Source organism: Atractosteus spatula, chromosome 2 (genome assembly GCF_055471065.1).
Source record: "Atractosteus spatula isolate fAtrSpa1 chromosome 2, fAtrSpa1.hap1, whole genome shotgun sequence".
Lineage (NCBI taxonomy): Eukaryota > Metazoa > Chordata > Actinopteri > Semionotiformes > Lepisosteidae > Atractosteus > Atractosteus spatula.
Window position 1 is genome coordinate 72,514,268 of NC_142707.1, and position 23,567 is coordinate 72,537,834.

General features: G+C 45.5%; 1 protein-coding gene across 1 annotated transcript; it reads right to left on the reverse strand.

The window, feature by feature from the left end:
* Window positions 1-3,873: 3,873 nt before the first annotated feature.
* Window positions 3,874-23,486, reverse strand: amd1 (adenosylmethionine decarboxylase 1). Its single transcript, XM_088909254.1, has 9 exons — window positions 23,100-23,486; window positions 13,009-13,095; window positions 10,798-10,924; window positions 10,453-10,555; window positions 10,196-10,238; window positions 9,360-9,504; window positions 8,864-8,956; window positions 8,519-8,674; window positions 3,874-8,179 (listed from the first exon to the last, which is right to left on the reverse strand). Exons 1-9 carry the CDS (start codon window positions 23,207-23,209, stop codon window positions 8,036-8,038), a joined length of 1,008 nt encoding a protein of 335 aa, XP_088765380.1. The 5' UTR covers window positions 23,210-23,486; the 3' UTR covers window positions 3,874-8,035.
* Window positions 23,487-23,567: the final 81 nt, after the last annotated feature.

A 23,567-nucleotide genomic window follows, 5' to 3' on the forward strand; every position in this document is an offset into this window, starting at 1 on the left:
AGTGATTGCCCCCCCCCTGTTAAAACATAAATCAACTGTGGTTTATCACATCTTTGGAAAGCTGAGTTCAATTTCTCTAGCCACACCCAGGCCTGATTACTGCCACACCTGTTCTCAATCAAGAAATCACTTAAATAGGACCTGCCTGACAAAGTGAAGTAGACCAAAAGATCCTCAAAAGCTAGACATCATGCTGCGATCCAAAGAAATTCAGGAACAAATGAGAAACAGAGTAGTTGAGATTTATCAGTCTGGAAAAGGTTATAAAGCCATTTCTAAAGCTTTGGGACTCCAGCGAACCACAGTGAGAGCCATTATCCACAAATGGCGAAAACATAGAACAGTGGTGAACCTTCCCAGGAGTGGCCGGCCGACCAAAATTACCCCAAGAGTGCAGCGACGACTCATCCAAGAGGTCACAAAAAACCCCACAACAACATCCAAAGAACTGCAGGCTTCACTTGCCTCAGTTAAGGTCAGTGTTCATGACTCCACCATAAGAAAGAGACCGGGCAAAAATGGCCTGCGTGGCAGAGTTCCAAGACGAAAACCACTGCTGAGCAAAAAGAACATAAAGGCTCGTCTCAGTTTTGCCAGAAAACATCTTGATGATCCCCAAGACTTTGGGGAAAATACTCTGTGGATTGACGAGACAAAAGTTGAACTTTTTGGAAGGTGTGTGTCCCATTACATCTGGCGTAAAAGTAACGCAGCATTTCAGAAAAGGAACATCATACCAACAGTAAAATATGGTGGTGGTAGTGTGATGGTCTGGGGCTGTTTTGCTGCTTCAGAACCTGGAAGACTTGCTGTGGTAAATGGAACCATGAATTCTGCTGTCTACCAAAAAATCCTGAAGGAGAATGTCCGGCCATCTGTTCGTGACCTCAAGCTGAAGCGCACTTGGGTTCTGCAGCAGGACAATGATCCAAAACACACCAGCAAGTCCACCTCTGAATGGCTTAAGAAAAACAAAATGAAGACTTTGGAGTGGCCTAGTCAAAGTCCTGACCTGAATCCGATTGAGATGTTGTGGCATGACCTTAAAAAAGCGGTTAAGGCTCGAAAACCCTCCAATGTGGCTGAATTACAACAATTCTGCAAAGATGAGTAGGCCAAAATTCCTCCACAGCGCTGTAAAAGACTCATTGCCAGTTATCACAAACGCTTGATTGCAGTTGTTGCTGCTAAGGGTGGCCCAACCAGTTATTAGGTTTAGGGGGCAATCACTTTTTCACACAGGGCCATGTAGGTTTGGATTTTTTTTTTCCCTTAATAATAAAAACCTTCATTTAAAAACTGCATTTTGTGTTTACTTGTGTTATCTTTGTCTAATATTTCAATTTGTTTGATGATCTGAAACATTTCAGTGTGACAAACATGCAAAAAAATAAGAAATCAGGAAGGGGGCAAACACTTTTTCACACCACTGTATATCCTGTCTATTAATCACACAGTGAGTCACACCACTGAGTAATTAAGCACCTGTCTGACAGGCACATGAATATGAGTGAACAGCTGAATCTCAGTTCTTTGGTGAAAAGGATAAACTGCTGGAGACCTCACACTGCCACATCAGGGTTGTCCAATAAACACACTATGCGCTGTGCAGTAAGCTCTCGTTTTTAATGGGCTTCAGATTTAATGGACAAATGTGAATTTTGTATGTAGAATAAATACTGGACATTCCCTGCAATAATGGGGAAATGCTTAAATACTAAAACATGGGCATTGTTTGTGATTTGTGTGCTTTAGAGAGTTTTACATGGTATATTTACGACATTATATAATGAGCTTATATTTTTGATTAAAGGGCGTGGGGACAATTTCCATTGACTGTGCTGTTTGCTACTGCTAAAATAGGTCAAAAGATCCAGATATCAGAGCTGAAAAAAACAATTTGCAATTTAACGGACATTTGACTATAATGGATAAACCCACCCCCTATTACTCCATTAAACCGAGAGTTTAATTTTACTTAGTTCATTTAAGATTTTGAAAATAATTTTTAAGATTACTTTATGAGCCATATACAATTTCTTGCATTAGGAATTTGTCTTTTCGCAGACCCCAGCTTGCTCTCCATGTGACACACAGACAGGGAGAGAGAAGCTGGGGGTCAGAGCGCAGAGTCAGACATTTATACAGTGCCCCTGGAGCAGTTGGGCTGAAGGGCCTTGCTCAGGGGTCCAGCGGAGTAGGATTCCTCTGCCAGCAGCGGGATATGAACTGGCAACCTTCCAGCCACAGAGCCACCGCACCATAATGCCATTATGAAATGACTTGAAATGTCCTCCACGTTCCCAGTACAATGTGACATTTTGCATGGCAAAGCCACATGGTCAAGAATACTATCTTACACCACAACACTGGACTTTGCATTAAAACTATTCTTTCTGTACAGTACATTTATGCTGGCGTTCATGCACAAATTGTCCCTCACCATGGCTTCTCTGTAGAACCTGCACTAGAAAAAAAAACTGCCTGACCACATAAGTGTCAATAAAGTAACATCTTGGGAGTATCTAAACCTTCTCTTAGTAGTTGTTGGTAGTACTAAAACTCCAGAAAGTGCAGTTTTCACATAATGACAAATTTATAACAAGTTCAGAATAAGACAGAATACACTCACTGTATTTGGCAGAAAGGTTACAACATGTAGAGGGGCTAGTTCCTTTAGGCATTTGTATCATTAAAACTGCACTGTGGAGCAATTTGCACCTGGGACATAATGTAATTATTCAGGTGGGTAGCTGCGTCACCATGCGTAGGCTGCAAAGGAACAAGTAATAGGTTTATTCCATACTGAAAAAAAGAAGAAAACACGTTTCGGCCGTGGAGCCTTCTTCAGGTGTGAGCCGAGGTGTGACCCTCACACCTGAAGAAGGCTCCACGGCCGAAACGTTGTGTTTTCTTCCTTCTTTTTTTCAGCATGAAATAAACCCATTACTTGTTCCTTTGCATAATGTAATTATGCTCATACCTGGGATTAAATTACATATGCAAAATAAGAGTGTTAATGGAGAAAGTTTATGTGGTTACGTGAACACACATTCTGCATCAACACTACGATACCCCAGCCATTTTGTTTCCTAGCCAGTCTACACGCATGGGAGATATTCCGTGGGTGTTAATACACATGTTGATGCTCTTACTACAGGCAACTCCAGAGGCTTCACTGCAAAGATTTTGTACTGTATAGCTGTAGGCAAAATAATTGCTATACAAGGGAGTATTAGTTGGAACATTAACATAATGCAGGATGTTTTCTCTTCGTGGAAACATACAAAATACTTTCTGGGTGGTAGTTGCATGCTGTCAGGATCTAGCTACATTGTAAACCAAAGATTGTAAAGCAAAGGTCATCTTTTGAGCTCTGAAAATCTCTTGAATAATGGTTAAGTGATGGAACAAAGAGCAGTAATAATACGCCCTTCCTAACCACAGCCCATTGCCTGAACAGCGTGTGGACTGACTTACCTCCCTAACAAATTAACTTGAGAAGAACTTGCCACTTCATTCCGTGAATTTTGAACCCGACAAGGGAAGTCATGATTCATTTACATTCAATACAATCAGTCCACCCCTTCACCTGTCATGCAAATTAGTCTGAACTGGTATGCATCCAACTTCACCTGCCCGTGACTCAGTACAGTGTGAAAAAAGGTTTCACTCATTCCTCTCAACATCTGCAACTCAGAGGTGAGTCAGACTTACTGGAAATCATCCCCGAATATTCAAGATGACCTGCAATTGTCAGATTTAATGACAACCACTTATCTTAAAATAATAACTTTGTTCATTTGAAGACACAGCAGGCGAAAACACTGCGACACTTGAGGGCTCTTAACGTCTTTAAAGAAAACACACATGGAAAGAGCAATCTTGTTTATTAAAGCATAAAGCTCATGGTACAGATATATTTGAGCACATCCTGACCAACCAAAGAAGAGCAAGAAAAGAAAACGGCAAAGCTTCCCTTCGGAACATCCTGATTCTCCCAGATGAGCGCCCAGTCCTCAGCTCGCCACACGAGAGGCCTGTCAAACTCCCTTCCCCTGAAAAGCCACAACAGGGCATTGAGAAACTACCGAACCACATCGATGGATTCTTCTTCCTTGTGGGGAAAAAGAACTGAACTCTTGAGCATTCTTAACTGCCACCACTCATTTTTGCGTTAAACATTCCCCAGGTCATTTGAAATCCTTAGTAAAAAAAAAAAAGTTACAGAACAAGAAAAAAAATTGGTCCGCATTGAAAACGCACCCCTTCCAACAGGCATCACATTTCCTTTTTTTTCAGTAAAAAAAAAACTCTTGGAAGTGAAAAATGGTTCAGTGGTTTTCATATAAAAAAACAACAACTTTGAATCTGCATAAAGTTCTGAAGTCAAAAATCTACCTAACCATTCAGCAAATCAAACAGATCATGTTTGTGGAAGTGTGCACACGCTTATATCCCTCTGGTTTACACACAGAGCTCCTGTTCCAAAGTGACTGCTACTGGAAACAAACTTGAGGTGCACAGCTTGAGATAAAGCTACCAGCAAGGACCTCCCTATGCTGGTCCTTAAACATAGCAACCCCACATACAAGCCAATGGCACTGCTCAACGACCAGAGGCTTTCAGTGGAAACAGTGCTTGGTCCTTGCTTAAGCTGCAGGTGGTCCTTTGAACTGGAAATGAGGATAAGTTATTTAAAATGTATAGATGCTCAACAAAACATTAGACTTTCTGTCCTTATTTTGAATTGCTTTTAGGGGTTTTCGGAGATCCTACAAGTCATTCCCAACGAGACACTCAAAAACCTTATATTCATCTGCAAATGCTGAAAATACTGTTGGGACGTGGTCTTCAGTGTAAAAACTGAATTTCTACAGAGGCTTAAGACCTGTCAATGAGTTCAGACAGTCTCTGGCAGCAGGAACAGGAGTACTGTGTGTGTTCTCTGAATCACTTTTACACCTATATTCCAGAATTTTAGCATTCCATGGCTTGCTTTAAGCACTACAGTATACACAAGCTGCGAATTACAGAACCTTCCAAGTTTCTAGGAACAGAAGTAAAAGTTCAAAATTTACCCATTTTCATGATGACCCACTCGATAAACATTAGGAAGAATCACCGCCTATATAAACATTAATAGGAAGATTTAGCACGTTAACGCATACAGGAGGAACAGAATGCAGCTCACAACACAGCACGAGTAGTCACAAACACCACAGTGTCACAGATCTTTCAGTCACTGAACAAAGGGCATTGATGCTGCTCCAAAAACTGCAACGGAGTCACATTTTGGACCAATTCACTGCAGAACGTCCATTCACAATAAAATTAATAAAACGGCAGTTTATGCAACAGTTATACGCAGAATAATCCGGGATGACCCTGGCACGCTCAGGTTGGTGCGCGTCTATTGTCCGGTTACCAATTTCTGTACAGAAAAGGTAGATATATTGTTCTCGGAAAGAAAATGCTTTGCTGGACAACCAACTCATTAAGCAAAGAGTCTGAATCATTACTTTCATTCAGTCCCGCAGGGTAGTGTCGGGGGAGCCACACAATCAGCCGACGGTCTCGCCTTACGACCAGAAATCCCTACTGTAACACAATGGGAGGCACACATTGTTCAGCTCTGTCTGGATCGTGTTAGCGCATCAGCTTTGAATAACACTTCCTTGGCACGTCTGCATCCGCTACAAGCCAACCTGGTTAAGGTCTAGGATGAAGCAAAACAATGATCCAGATCTGGGATGAAGTAAATCGCCACTAGTTCTTATGCCATGTTACGGATTTCATGAGGCAGCGTTCTGTTCAATAGCATGGGATTTAGATCCTGTAATGCACTAAATGTTAAGAAGCTGATAAAGGCCAAATGTGCCTAGGCACCAAAGCGCCATTAGTTGAAAAAGGCCGAAATCCTCTATTGACTTACGGGTACAAAAAGAAAAAAGTAGATATAAAAATATACAGCTGAACTATAAACCTGTGATGATCAGGGCCCATGTGTGTGGTAGCTGCTGAGCCATATCACCCTGTGAAACTCAGGGGGCTCCAACTCGACTGCAGTCCTACGGTCTAATGGGTTTTGTACAACCTGGTGTCTCAGTCGCACATGGGTCTAAACTATCAGTACTTTAAGCTGGACCCAAGAAGTTCCAAGGGTACCATTTTGAATAAATCAGCTACAGATAGACTTAAACTACACATCTAAGGTTGGAACAAAAATTAGGTGACACCTGGCCCTCCCAGAAGGATTTTAAACTTCCTAAATCTTCTGAGGCAAACCCCTTTACATCTTTTCTGTTGCAGAGGGCAAAACCCCCCCCCCACTTTGCACTGGATATTTCCACTAATGCCAGAAAGCAATCCATGCAGTCCTTCGGGATCCACTATCCGTGCAGCTGGAGCAGAAGGCTCGGAGTGATCCAAGACAACTACAGGATAACGTGGACAGAGTGCGGGGGGGTCAGGGCGACAACGAGGACGAAGTAAGGCTGGCGATCAGTACTATGGACTAGTGAAGCAGCTGCCGGCTGTAACCTTAGGAAACTAAAATAAAGCCTTTATTTAGTGAAGAAGAATTCTTCACTGAAGTTGTTTGATGCCGTGTATTATGAATTGCTGACACTGACCTTATCAGATGGGCAGGAGTTCAGAGCACTGGCAAGGAAGCCAGAATGTGTAGACAGAACACGCGAGCAATTCGCAGGGACATGGTGGCAAAATGACGAAGGATGCAGGGTACTAAAACTCCCTCGTTAGAGAACTTTATTCTGGCCCCAATGCAGACGTGTCAAGCAGTTGTATCGGCTTTTTATCAACGTGGATTGACAAAAACATCTATGACCTTACGAAACAATGTGTTGACAGCTGCTAAGAAACCTGCAAAAACACATCACATGGCTTGGTTTCTTGTGTAATAGTAACCGTCTCTCTATAATTAACCCGACAAGGAGCGAGGAAACCTGTTCCTTTGACTTAACACTGGGCTTTCATTCCTTTCCTGGAATTCAGTGAAGAATGTCAGTGCTTTTAAAAAAATAGCTCACAAAATTAGTGGGTATTAAATGACAAGCCATTAACTACAAAAGGTTTTTTTTTCAGACATATGCAATGCACACTGGGGATTATAAATGCAATCCTTATCTATATGAGTTAAACTACCTACAGGTCTGCACTGTGACTGGGTTTCAGAAGTTTGACCACAACAAAAAAACAGCAGAAACCTTCATTACAAAGGCTGCCGTGGACTTGTTTCCTAAGTGCTTAGGAAATGAAATAACCGTCTCCACCGCACTCTACCAGAGAGCTCATGCACTGCTAGGCTGCACTGAGCTGCTCGTTCCAGGTCCGTGAGATAAGACATCAGGACGAACAAAGCCAACAGAACTAATTCCAAGTGCTGCAGTATTTCAGTTGAGCCCGACCAGACAGGGGACAGCGAGATTTGGGAAAAAAAACAGAACATCCACTTTTCTCCGCAGTACAAAAAAAAAAAATCCCAGACACTCACACCGAAGAACACAAGAACAAAACCGGTTCGCTCCACTTTGGTTTTTCTGATCCCAGAGATACCCTCCTCAACGGTTTATGCTTTCACTTGTGAAAGTGGTTCAGAAAAACCAGGGGGATGTGGCCCGTTTTGTATATGGAACACGTGAAAGTCACACCGCGCGTGCGGGCGGGCGCGCGCCCGACCTGAGCATGCCAGGGCTCTGGCCTAGTGGGCTCGAAAGCCCTGTCTGTGGGGGATCAGGGGAGACACCTGCAGGAAGGGGCCGCGGCCCCCGCGAGAGCCGGCAAGCCTCCGGCGGCAAGCGTGGAATCTCTCGACATGCACTTCAAGATCACAGCAAGAGTGAGCTAGAATACCTAAACAGAGAAAGGAGCTTTCATGCAAGATATCTAAGTCGTAGATACAGTAATGCATACAATTCACACTGGAGGCTAAGCTGGGGCCCACGGCACCAGCGCGGCGGTCCGGCCGGCCGCCGCCGGCTCGCCGCCTCCGCTTCCTCCTCATCCCCGCGGCTCAGCTCTGCTGGTTCTGCTGGCGGCCCTTGGCGTAACTGGTGAAAACGAAGTTGTAGTCGTTGAACTGGGCCAGCTGGCGGTCAAGACGCTTGTACCCTTCGAGCTTCTGGGCAGACGAGAAGACACTGCGACATTTAGAGCTCTGGAAAATAACCCCCCCCCACACAAAAGCCAGGAATTAAAACTTTGGAAATTGGAATGAAAGACAAAGGAAGGATATTTGTGCACCCTGAGATTCCCATTAATGCATTCACAAACCTCATTTATAAGGATATTATAAACCTACTCATTTGTATCCTTTCAAAATACTGTTTACAGAATGTAAACTTCAATGCTTATGTGTTCCAAGTTAAGGATTTCAGTGAGGTATTAAGCACAAGAGATAAGTCTACACAGTCACTGCAGTCCACTTTCAAAGACACACGCTGAAGTTAAAGCTGTTTTTCTGAAAATTAAAAGACTAATGGAAAACCGTACGAACCTGATTCACAAAAAGTGTAGTCACAAATTTTCCTGGCTTGAAGACATCCACCACCTTTCTGATTAGCTCATCATAGGAGGACTGGGAGAGATTGGTTTCAAAGCTAACATAGGAGAACTCTGGCTCTGGTGTGATGTGGATCGTCCAGTAAGTTCCCTGCAGAAGACAAGGGGTACATTTCAACACAAGTCCAGTTAAAGAGCTTCTGCCTGACTGAGTAATGCCAAGATTCAAACATTCCTAAACAAGGCTAATTCCAAGGGCACTGGTTAGTGGGATGTTGTCAGATTCACACTCTGAGTTAACCAATGGACAGGCCTCATGAGGTTTCTAAAAATTACTTACGTCTGTTTTCATTCCATTCATAGAATAGCCACATGGATTGAACATTGTGGCATCAATCACAGAACCTGGTATCAGGTCACGTATTCCACTCATCTAAAGAGAAAAAGAAGAATTATATGATGGGCTTACAAGTGAAACGAGGATGATTTGCTGTAACTGAGAATTCCAGGTTTCTTTATTAAACTTTTTTACGTAACTGCAGGCTGAAGAGGCATCACTATTGAATTACACGCTTGCGGAAAAAGATGTTAAGCAGGCTTAACTGAAATATTCTGTACAGTCCATGCGTTTAAAACCAGCTACAGAAATTACTGTGCTTCAGACAGTGTACATAACCTACTAAAAGGGTGGATTCTTAAGAGTGACCGAGCGAGCAGCTGTGGTGGTGAGACAGTAAACTCATTACACGAAGAGCTCATCCAGAGCTCAGTGCGCAAGACGGGATATAAAGAGAGCCTCCGTCTCTTTACACATGCTGTAGCGAGGGAAGCCTTACACGAGTGACATCATTTGCAGAAACATCGTCTTTCATGTAGAACTGGTCCATAACCGTTGGGTCAAGCTCACTCATGAGAACTTCCAGGGTCTGATCCGCCTGCTTGTTCTCCCAGAACTCCGGCAGATCCAGAGTAAACAGGTACCTGGGAGACAAGGATCTCAAATCAACCTCCCATCCATCAACGAGGCCTGCCTCTCCCGCTATCAAACAGTACCAGCCTTGAAATGGGTCAGGACTGTTCCTCATTACCCAGCAGTAAAAATGTTCAGCCCTAGCATTAAAAATCACAAGAGATATGAAAGGCGGTCCTCTTCCCTTCTGTGTCCAGTACTTTTGCCAGATATCAGCGCTTGTACTGATGGTTTCACTCACGTGGTTTAATTTCTTTTGCTTTATCGGCTCTTTGCAGCATCTACGGTTATGTTTGAAAAAGATGACAGGTTAAAAATTGTGATATTCCAATCCTAGGCAGTTGCTGCATAATCGTTGATAAAAAAACACAAGTAAATCATTTAGCTCTCCAGCAGCTCCACAGATGTGGATGCTACATTCAACAAGATAACTAAGTTACAATGTGCACTTGCTGGCAGCTGTAGAGAAAATACAATGACAGTAATTCTCAGGACAAAATAACCTTACAGATCACGGATGTGTACTTTTAAAGAGCTTACTGTCCAGGGAGAAAAGTTACACCTGAAAATGAATTATGTCCCTATGCCATAAATTCACCCTCAAGCATTCTACTTAATATCTGTACATAATTTCATTATAATGCGTTCCCGGAATAAAACTGGATCAGCAGGGGTTTTACAAACAAGTCAAAAAAGTCTTACCAACAATCAGAATTCAAACGCCCCATGCAGTAGGCCGCGCCATCTGGAAAACAGAAGGTTTCTGGGTTTTACTTGCGCTGTTTCAGACATCTCCAGAGACGCGACGCCACCTGATCCACCCACGCTCTTATCCACTGGGACCCAGCTCCCGCGCTCACCCCACTCCACGCGAGCCGAGAACGCAAGCAAGCCCAGCCACCGGCTCTTCCCGCGGTACTAAAACGGGCCCCGCGCGGCGAGCTCAGCTGACGGCTTACTTGGAAAGATCTGGCTGAGAAACTCGACTTCTTCCTGGAAATTCCGGTGAGGGAACTCCTGATGGGCTGGCTTCATGAAGTTCTTGCGGGAATAGAAGAAGTTCTGGGGAACAAATCAAAATCAGGGGAAGGCGAGAGCCACATGGAATAAACACCAACGCACTGAGGAGCAAAGCTATTTTAAACCACTTATGAAATGCAGTGTTACTGCAGTTCCCAGGCATCTCTGATCTCACAGAAGGGCAACTAAAAACCTGTGGAACACACAGTCGCTGGAATGCAAAGCCGGAGTTAAATCCTTTCAGTGAAGGGACGGCGGGAGAACACGGCGCCTCTTGCCCGTACCTCGATGGCGTCGAAGCCGCAGTACTCCCGCGCGAGCTCCAACAGAGGAACCAGTGCTTGCAGTAAGAGGGTGGTCCCGCAGGTCTTCAAAATGAAACGTCTCTTGGAGACAAACATGCTACTCTCACTGTGGACAGAAAGGGAAGACGTTAACAAGGAGGCCGAGGCCGAGTCCTACAGGCGGCTTCGAAAGCGGGTGTCAATGCAGAGCAGCACAGCTTTTGGTAGATGCCCTCAGGCTGGGTGAACGCAATGCTATGAAGTGTAGGAAGCAGAAATGCAACAAAACTTCATGCAAAGCCTCCCACCAGCACTTATTAGCTCAAAACGTCACCCTCATAAAAAGGTTAAGCCAACTAATCAAAAGGTGGCTAATCAGCTAGATGTGCGAAGAGATCAACTGCTTGATACACGCTTCTGTTACTGTAACCAGGGCCGGGAGCACTTGGTTCCAAACGCTGAGGAGAAATTCACTGTCTCCAGCCAAGATAAGAGGAGGGTTGTCTAAGCACGGCCGTTGCGATGTTACTCAAAAGAGATTTCACATCCAGCATATCACAATGCACAGCTAGACCACAGTGTTGCTACACGGTGAAAAGCATGCAGGCCAAGTGCAGGCACTTAGAACCAGTGGAATCTTCCTGTTCCTCTCCTAGAAGGCCTTGATTAAATAAGACTGAAACCAGACAATGGCCATCCCAGGAAAACAGGACTAGAGAGTACAGATGCACCGCCTTTTCAGGTAACGCACAAAGTAGTAACCTGATCCAAAAAAACCCCCCACATCAAACCCCTTATTATTCACTATCGGTAAGAAAGTGGGCAGATTTCTGAAAATAATCATACCCCAAGGAAATGCAGTAAGGGTGCAGGATCATGTTTGGACACAGGTAAATTAAAACAGGAATTTGGATTCAGTTCTAAAGACTACAGGGGATTTATGTTTAATTTATGTTTAGGGCACATGCAACTCTGCAACTTGGAAGCCGATGTATGATGGAAGCTGGAGTGCCGATGCGATCTGGCAGCCTGTCAGGGTTTCTTTGTTCTGCTTGATCCCCATTCCCAGAAGAGCATGAAATCTGTATCTTAAGGTAACGGACTCGAGCCAAGGACGACTCAGTCGAAAGGACTTTGCTTCCAGGCAGAGCCAACCACCGTGCAGAGCTGCCAATGAATATCTAAAATTTGGAAAACCTTTCCGATCACAGAGTCCAGACAAGAGCTCACACACAGCACCCCCCCCCATCTGTTCCACAAAGAGATGGCCAAATAACCACACCCGGAAAGCCAGCCAGTGTGTGTAGCCCAGGGCTCCTTGTCTGGAAACTGCCAGAAGCACTCAGGGGATTGGCCTTAGCAACACAGGCCGACACACCTGAAGCACTGGCAAGACAGGCTGGTCTTAACCAAGGTCAGCTTCCCAGGCTGACTGATCAGCTTTGCGCCATCTCACTCTAATCCGCTGTTATTCTCGGAGCCCGTGACCTCCGCCGCAGGGCCGCCGGACAGCCCGTCCTGTCAGACAGACAGATTACAGCAGGGCGCCATCAGGACCGCTGCAGCTCGCGGCACGCCATCTTCGACGAAGAGCCCATTCCCAGCTATTTCAAAGGCTTTACTGCCTTCCCCTGATGACAGGCTGTTTATCATCTCTTCACAACCTGATTTTGAGAAGAAAAACTGAGACCAAAACGAGGCAGGCAAATCCAGACGCAAAGATGAGAAAATAGTCTATCCTCTAGTGCAAAACGTGCTCCGCTTCTCTTCCAAACACAATGACAGAAGAATTCTTCACCTACATTTTATGAACCTTTAAACTGCAAGCCTTGCTAGAGAGCAAAAGGCTCCTAAATAACCTAAATTATCAGCAATGGTATTCCATTTGCTCTTTCCAAAGAAGTCAAGTCACAGGTATTCAGATCGCTCCTTCCTGAATCCAAACCACTTCACACCTTGGAGGCCAAAGACCTTTCCCCCGGGAGCAGTGTCTCCCTTGTTTCTAAAAAGGCTGGCTAGTTCCCTCGGTCGACATCCAGTTCTGCCACAGAGTTTAGCACCAAACTCGTGCTCCTTGGAGAGACTGCAGCCTTTCCCCCACGTACAAAACCAAAGGTAAACTATGGGGTCCTCGCACCCTCGCAGCTCTACATTCCAGAAAAGAAACGGTCAGGGTAATTAAACTGAACGGCTGAAGGAGATGAAACTTACCTGAGTATATAAGCTTCCTGCTTGTCAGTCTTTGTCACACTTATGATCAAACAATGCACATTCTCCAGAAGTTTGTCCCACTCAAACCTAGAGAAACACAAAGTGATTAGCCCATGTTACACACACACAGGCAAGGGAACATATTAAAGTGGCTAAAGACATTCAAAATCAGCATCACTGCACCTATCAGACTATATATTATCCACGATACATCGTTTATTTATTATATATAAGATGACCATATATAAACTGAATTCTCTGTGGTGTGTGATTTTTTTAGGAACATTATATTTGGCGATATGAGTTATATCAGTTGTCCGCTTTACAATTCTTTATACTTATCTCTGCACAGTAATTATAATGAAAAAATAATGGCTACACTGGGTTACTGATCACCCATGTTTCTGCAGGCCTTGACACGGAGCCCTGTGATTGTCGTGTGTTAACGACACTCCAGAGGCAGGAAAGACGCGTGCAACTACAGTCTAGACGTGCAGCACTGCTGTGCAGCCCCTACACCAACACAGAAAGGCAAATGTCAGTGTGCCTTGAAGGAAAAGTCCCACGTCACTTCATAAAAATAAAATCAGGCAAGATGGACTTCATGCCAATAAAACATTCTGAATGGTCAGCTCTCAGCTCTCGCTGGTGTATTTATATCTTAGTCAAGAGTACACGAGTGAACTGCAATCAATTAAATTTTACTCCTGTTGTGCAAGACGAACCCCAAGAGAAAGACACACACTTATCAAGGTTGATTTGTAAATACCGAATTGCAGATTTTTCCCCCCAAAAAGTGGGAAAATGCTTAAAAACCTGGATTATCCTTTATTCCCTTAGAAACTGATTTCAGAGCAGCAATATCTATCCTATGAAGTGATGACCAAAATCGTGTTCAAGATCCACAGTGAGATTAATTTAAACTTTACACTTTACTAGATATTCTAGCACTTTGTTTGCCACACTTGTCTGTCAGGATGAAGCAAATGTGTCGAAAAACCTCAGTGTTTCACAAGCGGCCTGTTCCCCATTTTGGAGTTTGCTACCTGGAAACAAAACCCCACACTTGTACCATATTGTCTGCCAGGTGTTGGCCCAGTCTCGAATTTGATCTACAGCTTTTTGATGTTCATTTGCTGCTCCTGCGGTGTTTGCCAACACGCCTCATTTGAGACCTGCAAAACAGCTTGCTAACTATTCCAGAATCTAGATCACCGATATAAATTAGGAATTGCAGATCCCTGCGGTATCCCACTAATTACAATTAAAAATACAATACTCTGCAGAGTTTTCTATGAACCAACATTCAAACCAAATGCAAGCATTTCCCAGACTTTCTACCACCCGTAATTCGAGATGAATCTTTTGAAGAACTTCATCAAATGCCTTCTCAAATGGTCTATGATATCTTTTTGTAAGATATCTGCACATCCATTACAAATCACAATTTTCAGATGAGCAGATTCAAGATGGGAACTGCTGTTTAATGGGCTATATGTAAAGATGTGTTAATATTTAAAGATAAAATCAGAGCACTTAAGATTAATATTTGACTGTTTACTTGAAAAACATCTCAGCGTATGTCAAAAGAAACAGGCTTATGTGCCAACAGGCCCACTTTTATCATAATGCCTGTGCTAGGTCTGTGCTATCAGTTAAGGACTGTGCAGCAAGGAGTAAGATTTTTTTTCCCACCAAAAACAGCACAGAAACTCTTAATAATTCTTAATCTTAAAAATAAGAACCCGACATTGCAGCCTGTGAAGAAATAAGCAGAAAAGACTACATTTTTTGCAATGAGCCGTAGTGCATTAAAGATACAAATCCCGATATGCAGCATTTTTCCAGGACTTTTTCTGTTTTAATTTTTAAAAATGCTTTCCAGTCTAATAGCTGCCCACAGTGAAAAGATGCAACAGGAAGTGTTAAAAACTTTAATGAAATTCTTTATTAAAATGCTCTCCCTTCTCTTACATCCTGTATCTTGTGCTTTTAGAAGACAGACTGCAGCCAATGTTTTAAATACATTTAAAGTTCTCGGTTTTGTAAGGCAGTACTCAAATCCCTTCATTGTGTGGGAAACCTAATTATTCTGAATTCCACAAACAACCCAAGGAGTCAACATACTGATGCTACAGCGAAGCTGAAAGAGTCATAGGATTTAGGTCACACTTTTCAGATGAATCCTGCTCATCTGTGGTTAATGCATGAGACTTCCAAAGCAGAAGAAAAGCAAAGAAACGTAAGCAGTGACGATGCTCTGTTCTCCTGTCCAATACCACATCGCACAACCTTTCGAACTTGTGGCTCTGCAACAGATCCCAAAAAGCCTCCAAGCACATCGACTGGCAAGCCAATGAAAATCTGCTCGATGAACAGAACTTACAAAGAGCATCAGGCAGGCTCATTTTTCATTGAGCCACAGACAGCTTAGTAACATGGCAAAACCTGCAGGGTTCTGTTCATTTAGCAAAGCGCTAGGTGTGGAGAACGGCCTGGTGAACAGCTGAGAGCACGGCGCTTTGTCACACACTGAGGAGCGAGGAGGACCCTTCATCCCAAACCCAACTAAACAGTGGCAGATCAAACTATTTCACAAACTAGAACAGGCAAAACAAAGGTATACAACGTACTAAAAATGAAATTTCTACAGACGAAACAATTCTGTTGTAAACATTCTAACGCCACACTCCATTACTACTATAGTTAAATATATTTGCATTGCTCCAATTATTCACAGCGGTAATGCAAGCAACACAGGGCAGAAATCCGTCCAAGGAAAATAACCAGTAGAGAACCTAGTACAAAAACACATTCACATCTGACCAAGGCCAGACACTGAGCAGATCCATTCAATCTGATCCACTTGATCCAGTAAGGCTTGCAGTCTTCAACACATCACCTAAGGTCAGAATGGGATATCCTACTGAGGACAGAGAAGCCCCCAGGTGCTGCTGCTGTTCGTGCATGTAACCTGCTCTTGCATCAATTTGCACAGACATGGAAAAGACTCCAACACGCACACAACACGTTTAGGAAATGCACAATTAAAGGGTTTAAGTTAAACATATTGTTGGATGCAATGCTTTCAGTGCTCAGAACAAAAATCAGCAGATACATGTTTTTCCAGGACTGGAAATACCAAAATAATAGAATTAAAACGCAAAGGAAATGTCAAAGTTACCATTTGTTTTTCTTGTTTAACGTTTATTCTCAACATCACAGGTTGATAAAGCGCATGATGCCTTTTTTTGGCATTTTGAAAGAATGGTGCTTGAACCATATGCTAGAACTGATTACTTCTGTTCCTTGACTTGGGTTCAGGTTCCTTCCTGCAGCTCTTGAGGTAACCAGTCAAGGACTGAGTAAAACCATCTAGAGAAATACTGTTCAGGATATTGAGAAATAACAGTTCAAAACCAACCCTATAATTACAATTATACACCAAATATAGCTACACCTAGAAATACAGAGTACAACGAATCAGAGCATTCCCTTTCGACAAATGTACACAAACTGTCCATTTCCTTACCCGCCAGTGAGCTGCTTAGTACAGAACATCACTGGGGAGTTTTCCTGACCTGACCGCAGTAAGGGTTAGCAGGAGCTCAGAAGCAAGGCAGAGCGAAGTGCACTGCACTCACTCCCCGCTGCTCGCCTCCAGAAGACATTCGCCACACTCCGTGCTCTGTACTCTACGCAGCGTGAACTTCCCAGAACTCAGAAACATTACTACGGGACCTGTGGGAGGCCGATGTCAGGTCCAATTTGTGCGCCGAGTCTGACATAACCGGAACGCAAGAGTGCATCCGCAGGCTGGGCTGGAATATTAACCAGACATTCAGAATCACTCGCACGCACTTTGAACCTCAAGTTAAAGTGTAACACGCACACGGTGCACTTCTCAAGCAGCAGCTGTATTAACGCGGAAGGGATCAGGATCCGTCACGGTTCTGAAGCCCATCCAGACGTCTCCACCTTCAGCCCACAACCATTCCAGCGGGGAGCCTATTCAAGGGCAGCCGCTGCGTGAATCCAGCTTCGCCCCGCGAGCTTACTGGGACACTGGCTGCCTCCCAGCGCCGTGAGCTCCTCCTGCACCCCCCTGGGCTGGCAAATGAAACGCTGGCAGACCTCTCCCCTGAAAGCAAGCAAGAGCTCGGCACTCCACGTCCAGGGCGCCGTGGGATGAAGCACGGCAGTCTGCCCTGTTCCCCCCACGTAGGGAGAAGCCTGCAGAGCTCTCCCTCGGCACCGCACGGGGCGCGACTTCACGCCTCTCGAAACCCAGGAGCAGAAGCCCGTCCCGGACACCGCCTGGATCTTCCGGTTTTTACTAAAACTACCAAACCCTCACCTGATCCACCTGGTCTGTAATCCTCCCCTGCACTCCCAACAGCTCGAGAAACCTACCCGACCAGTATTATCTACAGACATGTCACAATCTCTACTTCAGGATTAGTTTAAAACTTCCCTCCAAAACGCCATCTAAACTAACGCTTGACTAACCCGGATTATAAAGATCCTTGCAGATGTGCAGACTTGTTCAAAGCTCACCATGAAGCAAACCCAAATGGGTGTCATTCTGTAACCCTTCGACTAGCACAGGGTTAGTGCTAATTTCTAGTCTCCTCTTATCATCCAAGAACTGCTTTTGCAAAAGTAAACTAAGAAAAAAAACTAAAAGCATAATACGCTTAACCAAGAGAGAGCTCCTTTAGCCTCTGTGGTTCCAGGACCAGGATTGTGACACTACAATAGGAAACAGGCATTCTTAAACGCAAAACACTTCTGGTTTCAAGTCCCCCACATCTCTGGCATTTCAACATTGATTATGTCTACTGTGAAGAGGAACACGCACCCTATAGCACAGTCCCAAGCAAATCAGACTTCCAGTTCCGCCTCATCTGGAATTGGATGGAGTGAAGTGACAGGGCATTCTCCCAGCAACAAGCTGCTCAAGCTAAATGGTTTGGAATGAAGTGGTTTGGAACCAAAACCACACTCAAGTCTGAAAAACTACACACTCACAGAAAATGCACAAGAAAAACCTGAGGTGCTTGACGGATTATTAACTTATCTCTAAAGAGCCTTTCCAAACCTAAAGGCACTGAAACCGTCTTTGGGTAACTGTTAACCATTTTATCAGCACCTATAAAGCTGGTAGCAGAGCTATATTTATAGCGTGTAAACTGAAAGAAACAGGAATATCTTCTTGCCTCTCTTTTCGTCAAACAGCCACTCCACTTGGTTTGTACAATTTAATCAACGAAGCCACAACTGACAGCTCCCGGAGGCTTTGTTTTGCACAACACTGCTTGCGGATTCAGAATTTATCTCGGATTCTTGCACAGTAGTAAGTAATCATTATCAATGAGTCATATACCCAAAAAGTAAAACTAACAAGACTTGTTTGGTGAAATTATCCCACAAGGAAACATCTGCACAGTACTAGTACTGGCAGGAGAGAAATGCAATGAATTTCTTTGTCGTGAAAGTGCTAAAAACATTCAAGTGAAAATGTCAAAAGAATTGCAGCACCAGAACTCAATACAACACTTTCTAAAAGACCTACCTCATCTTACGGAGAAACTACACAACATCTGAGCAATTCAGTTGCAACTATAGTTGAGAAAAAGTTTGTGAACCCTTTGGAATTATCTGGATTTCTGCATGAATGGCTCCTAAAATGTGCTATGATCTTCATCCAAGTCAGTGGTTCTCAAACTCTTTGGACGAAGTACCTTCCCTGATCAAACCAAAGCATCCAAGTACCACCTACAAGTCATCTTCTCATAGAAACCCCAGAAGATCTCAATGACCAACATGAGCATGCACACACACTCACAATAACAAGAGCACTGAGCACTTGGGTCGTACCGCCTTGTAGCCCCTTCCTGACGCTTGCCAACACTAGCAGTGCTGTCTGTGTCGGGTTCAGCAGCAGAGCTGGTGTCGATGGCCGATGTATAATCCTCCTTGTTCTCAACAGGTGTGCGTGACCTATCGGAGCTGGCAACAGTACTCTTGGCGTCTACTCCTTTCAGCCATGACATAGTACTTGATTTCTGTGACGTGTTCATTTTCGATCATCTGTTCTGTTGGCGAATGTGTGGCTAAGCTGTCTCTGAAAGCTCGAGAGGAGTATGACCACTCAAGTATTAGCGTGCACCGTATCAACGTAGCTAAGTAAATAGGCTGTATTTGACAGAAACTAATTTTATTACAATAGAAAATATGAAAACCCATCTCAAGCTTTCTGAAACCGATTAAGTAAATTACAGATGAAAAATGTACATAATTTTTAATTATTCAATTTTTAATTCCCAATTTTTCAGCACACAAAAACAAATTTCCAGGGTCATCAGCTGTACCACCTGGTGGCGCTCCACAGTACCACAGTTTGAGAACCACAGATCTAAGTCATAATAATACATACTTATTTAACAAACAACACACAACATTTTACATTGTCCTATCTTTATTGAACAAATGGTTTAAACAATCAAGGTCATTGATGGAAAACGTATGTGAACCTCTTGGATATTGACATCTTGAAAAGATTAACTGGAGTCAGGTATTCCAATCAATGAGTCAGCTGTTCCAATCAATTTAGGTGTGGGCTTGATCTGCCGTGCCGTATCAAACAATCACGCAGTTTTGGTTACCTGCTCTTCACAACAGAATTGCAATGTGGCCCGATCAAGAGATTTCAGAGGACCTCAGAAGAGAGAGTTTTTGAAGCTCATAAGACTGGAAAAGGTTACGAAAGGATTTCTAAAGACTTGGGGCTCCGTCAGTCCACAGTCAGGCAGTTTACAAGTGGAAGAAATTCAGCACCGTTGCTACTCTCCCTAGGAGTGGGCGTCCTACAAAGATCAGTGCCAGGGCACGCCGTACAATCCTCAAACAGGTGACAAACAACCCTAGGGTGACAGCTAAGGATCTGCAGGCATCTCTTGCACTTGAATAGTTTTCATGAGTCCACCATGAGAAAAACACTGAACAAGAGTGTTCATGGGAGGTCACCACGGAGGAAACCGCTGCTCTCCAAAATAACCATTGCTGCCAGTCTCAAGTTTGCCAAAGACCACCCGGATGTTCCACAGCACTACTGGAACAATGTACCATGGACAGATGAGACAAAGGTTGAACTTTTTGGTAAATGTACACAGCGTCATGTCTGGAGAAAACAAAACACTGCATACCAACACCAAAACCTCATCCCAACTGTGAGGCACGGTGGAGGGAGTATAGTGGTGTGGGGCTGCTTTGCTGCCTCAGGGCCTGGACGGCTTGCAATCATTGAGGGACCAATGAATTCTAAGTTGTATCAGGAAATTCTACAGCAGAATGTCAGGGCGTCTGTCTGTGATCTAAAACTCAAGAGAAGCTGGGTCGTGCAACATCACAATGATCCAAAACACAGGAGTAAATCAACAACACAGTGGCTCCAACAGAAGACGTTCCATATTTTAGAAAGGCCAAGTCAGAGTCCTGACCTCAATCTCACTGAACTGCTGTGGCGTGATCTGAAGCAGGCCGTTCAAGCACTCATCCCAGAAATATACATGAAGTGGAACAGTTTTGTGTAGAGGAATGAGCCAAAATACCTCCTAACCGCTGCGCAGGTCTGATCAGCAGCTATAGAAAGTGTTGGGTTGAGGTTACTGCCAATAAAGGAGGTTCCACTCGTTACTAAATATAAGGGTTCACATACTTTTTCCTTCAATGACCTTGATTGTTTAAACCATTTGTTCAATAAAGAGATGGCAATGTAAAATGTGTGTTTGTCAAATAAGACTGGCTTTATTTATTCAGACTTAGATGTAGATTAGATCACATTTAAGTAGCCATTCATGCAGAAATCCATATAAGTCCTAAGGGTTCACAATTTTCTTTTAGACTGTAGGGGGATGCCTATTTTATTCTGAAGAAAAAACGACTTCTATCCATAATCCAGAAAGTTGGATTTGTTCAGTTTGTGTGAAGGAGAAAAATGCTTCAGCAGCGGCAAATGTTCTCAAGACGTATGAATATATGTGCAATTCCGATCAAGCTTATACTGGGGTTAAACAAGGCAAAATGTCTAAATCCCTCAGTGCAGCAGAAACGTTAACAGTTTCAACGGTAACGGAAGTGCTTCCAATACATCAGTACAACGTTAAAAGGGAGGAAGTAGACTCACCTCCCTTATAACTTCTTACACTGTACTGTCTAACTTTGCTCAGGTCTGTGCTGTACACGTTCACCCCTGACTGCGCAGCAATGTTACGCCACTAGCCTTCCTTGAGAGCACTGCAGGGTAAACCACGGAGAGCTAAAAAAGGCCAGGGAGACTCAGGCCGTTTCCTCATTCCGGCCTCCCAAGAGGCTATAAATAACAAGGTGGCATTTCAGGAACCAGAGGAGCCAGTGAGTAGAGGAAGTCGGCTTCAGACTGGCACAGTCACGAAAGGCTCAGACCTCCATGCGCTGATGACAAACACTCAGGACAAAAAGGAGGCCTGCACCGCACAACAGGCAAGCAGAGAAACACTCGGGTTTTTCACCCGGGTTTAAAGGCCCTTTTCTGGCTCTGAAGACGCACTGGAAAGGCGCCAGCGCAGGGAGACGCCGGACTGCCGCCGAGCGGGTGCCCAGCCTGGCGACGGGTCCGTGCGACCCCCTGTGCAACCCCCCCGGTGCTCACAGAGACGCCGGGCAGAGCCTGGCGGGCTGGGTATGAGATTAGCGCTCACCCGTTCGCTGCCTGGAGGCTGCACTCCTGAAATCAAAGACTGGATTTCCATAGATGGCTCTTCTACTACACCCATCCCCTGAGGGTGGCTGGACTGGGCCCCTCCTGTATGCAAAGTGCTTTAGAGTCCTCTGCAAAATACGCTATAAAATAACACACTGTCAGTCCGAGAACCACCTGCTGCTCGCCACCAGCCGAGTGTGCGAGGAGGCCAGAGAGAAAAGAAAAAAACACACACACATCTAAAGCAAACTCTTTCCTCGCCCCCAAAGCGTGCTCGGGGCTTCCAAGAACTCGCGGAGGGAGCCGCTGGAGCCATGTGCCCCTCGCGTGGAAACGTCTGTCGCGACCCGCCCTCTTGCACACGGAGGGGGTGGGGTGGGGTGTGCCCTTCAGAGCCGCCCGCGATGACTGAAGGGCGCACCCGGCGGAGCTGGGAGGGGCGGCCCGATCGCGCCCTCAGGACTGTCCAACCCCCGCCCCCGGTGCGCCGCGGGGGGAACCGGACCGGCCGCATTCCCGGACCCCCTCCGACAAGGGATGGATCCGCCGACAGTCGGCTCCACGCAGCCCGTGGGGGGAGCCACGTTTTGCCTGTGCGCCCAATTGCATTCACTCGACTGCCCCCACGTGTGAAGCCCGTGTTTTTTCTCCCCCCCACCCCTGACTCGCCACTTTTCTTTCCCGTGGCACCGCCGTCTGTCACAGCCCAGACCACTCGCCCCCCCCCCCCAAGTGGGGGGGGGGAGAGGAGGGGTGCAGCAGGCCTGCAGTGGCAGTAAATCACCAGCGGGCACCGGTGACTGCGCACAGAAAACCCACCCGCGATCCCCCACGCATGCAGGCACACGCATCGCTGGAGACGCCTTCGCCGGCTCTCTCTCCCCGCGCGTGGGAGCCCGGCTCAAACCCCCACCCCCCCCCCCGGGGAAGGCGAGCCCCGCAGGACGAGCGGGGGACAGGCTCGGGCCGAGGCGGGTGCACGGCCGCGGGAGGGAGAGGGAGAGAGAGAGGGAGAGGGGGATGGTCTCGGTGCAGAGCCAGCAGCACACGGCTCTCCCCTCGCCGCCGCCGCGACGCGGACACGACACCCGACACACGACACGCACCCGGGCCAGCGAGGCTTCAAGGCGCCACGCAAAACGGATCGCCCGCTGTCCCCACACGTACATACGCACCACAAATGAGAAAAAAAGACTAAATCGGCCCCGTTTTTTTTTTAGGGGATCGCGTTTTGCAAGGGGGGGGGGGTCGGTGCGATTAAAAAGCGCGCAGCCGAGCGCGGAGGGCAAAGGCTGCCGTGTGCGAGAGGGACTGCTTTCTCCCAGCGGGGTCGCCCGGCCGCACCAACCTGGGGATGTTGCGGAGGTCTCCTGTCCCCTTGCTCTCGTCCTGCCGGGAGAACCACACCTCCAGCAGCTTCTCCGTCCCCTCGAAGAAGTGTGCACCGTTCTCTTCCATCGTGAGGCAACAGACACCGACAACAGAAATTACAAATTACACGTCGGGGTCGGGTGGGGGGGGGGGTGGTGTTGGTGGTTGTAATTTTTTCAGATTTGCGTTAATCCTGGCGAGGTTCGGATAACTTAATGAAATGGTTAATTCAGTCTTGTGTTGTTGTTTTTTTTTAAGCAGTCCAGGTGTCGTTTGCTTGATTTTTTGCCGTCTTCCCTTTGACAGAGAATACCGTTTAGCGAGCGCTAGCTAATGTCGCCGGCCATACTGTGTAGAGCCGCGAGCGCCGCTCGCCCGGTGCTTTTATTACCTCCCTGGCGACGTCACAAGCGGGCCGCGGCCAATCAGGCGCCTCCGAGCCCAT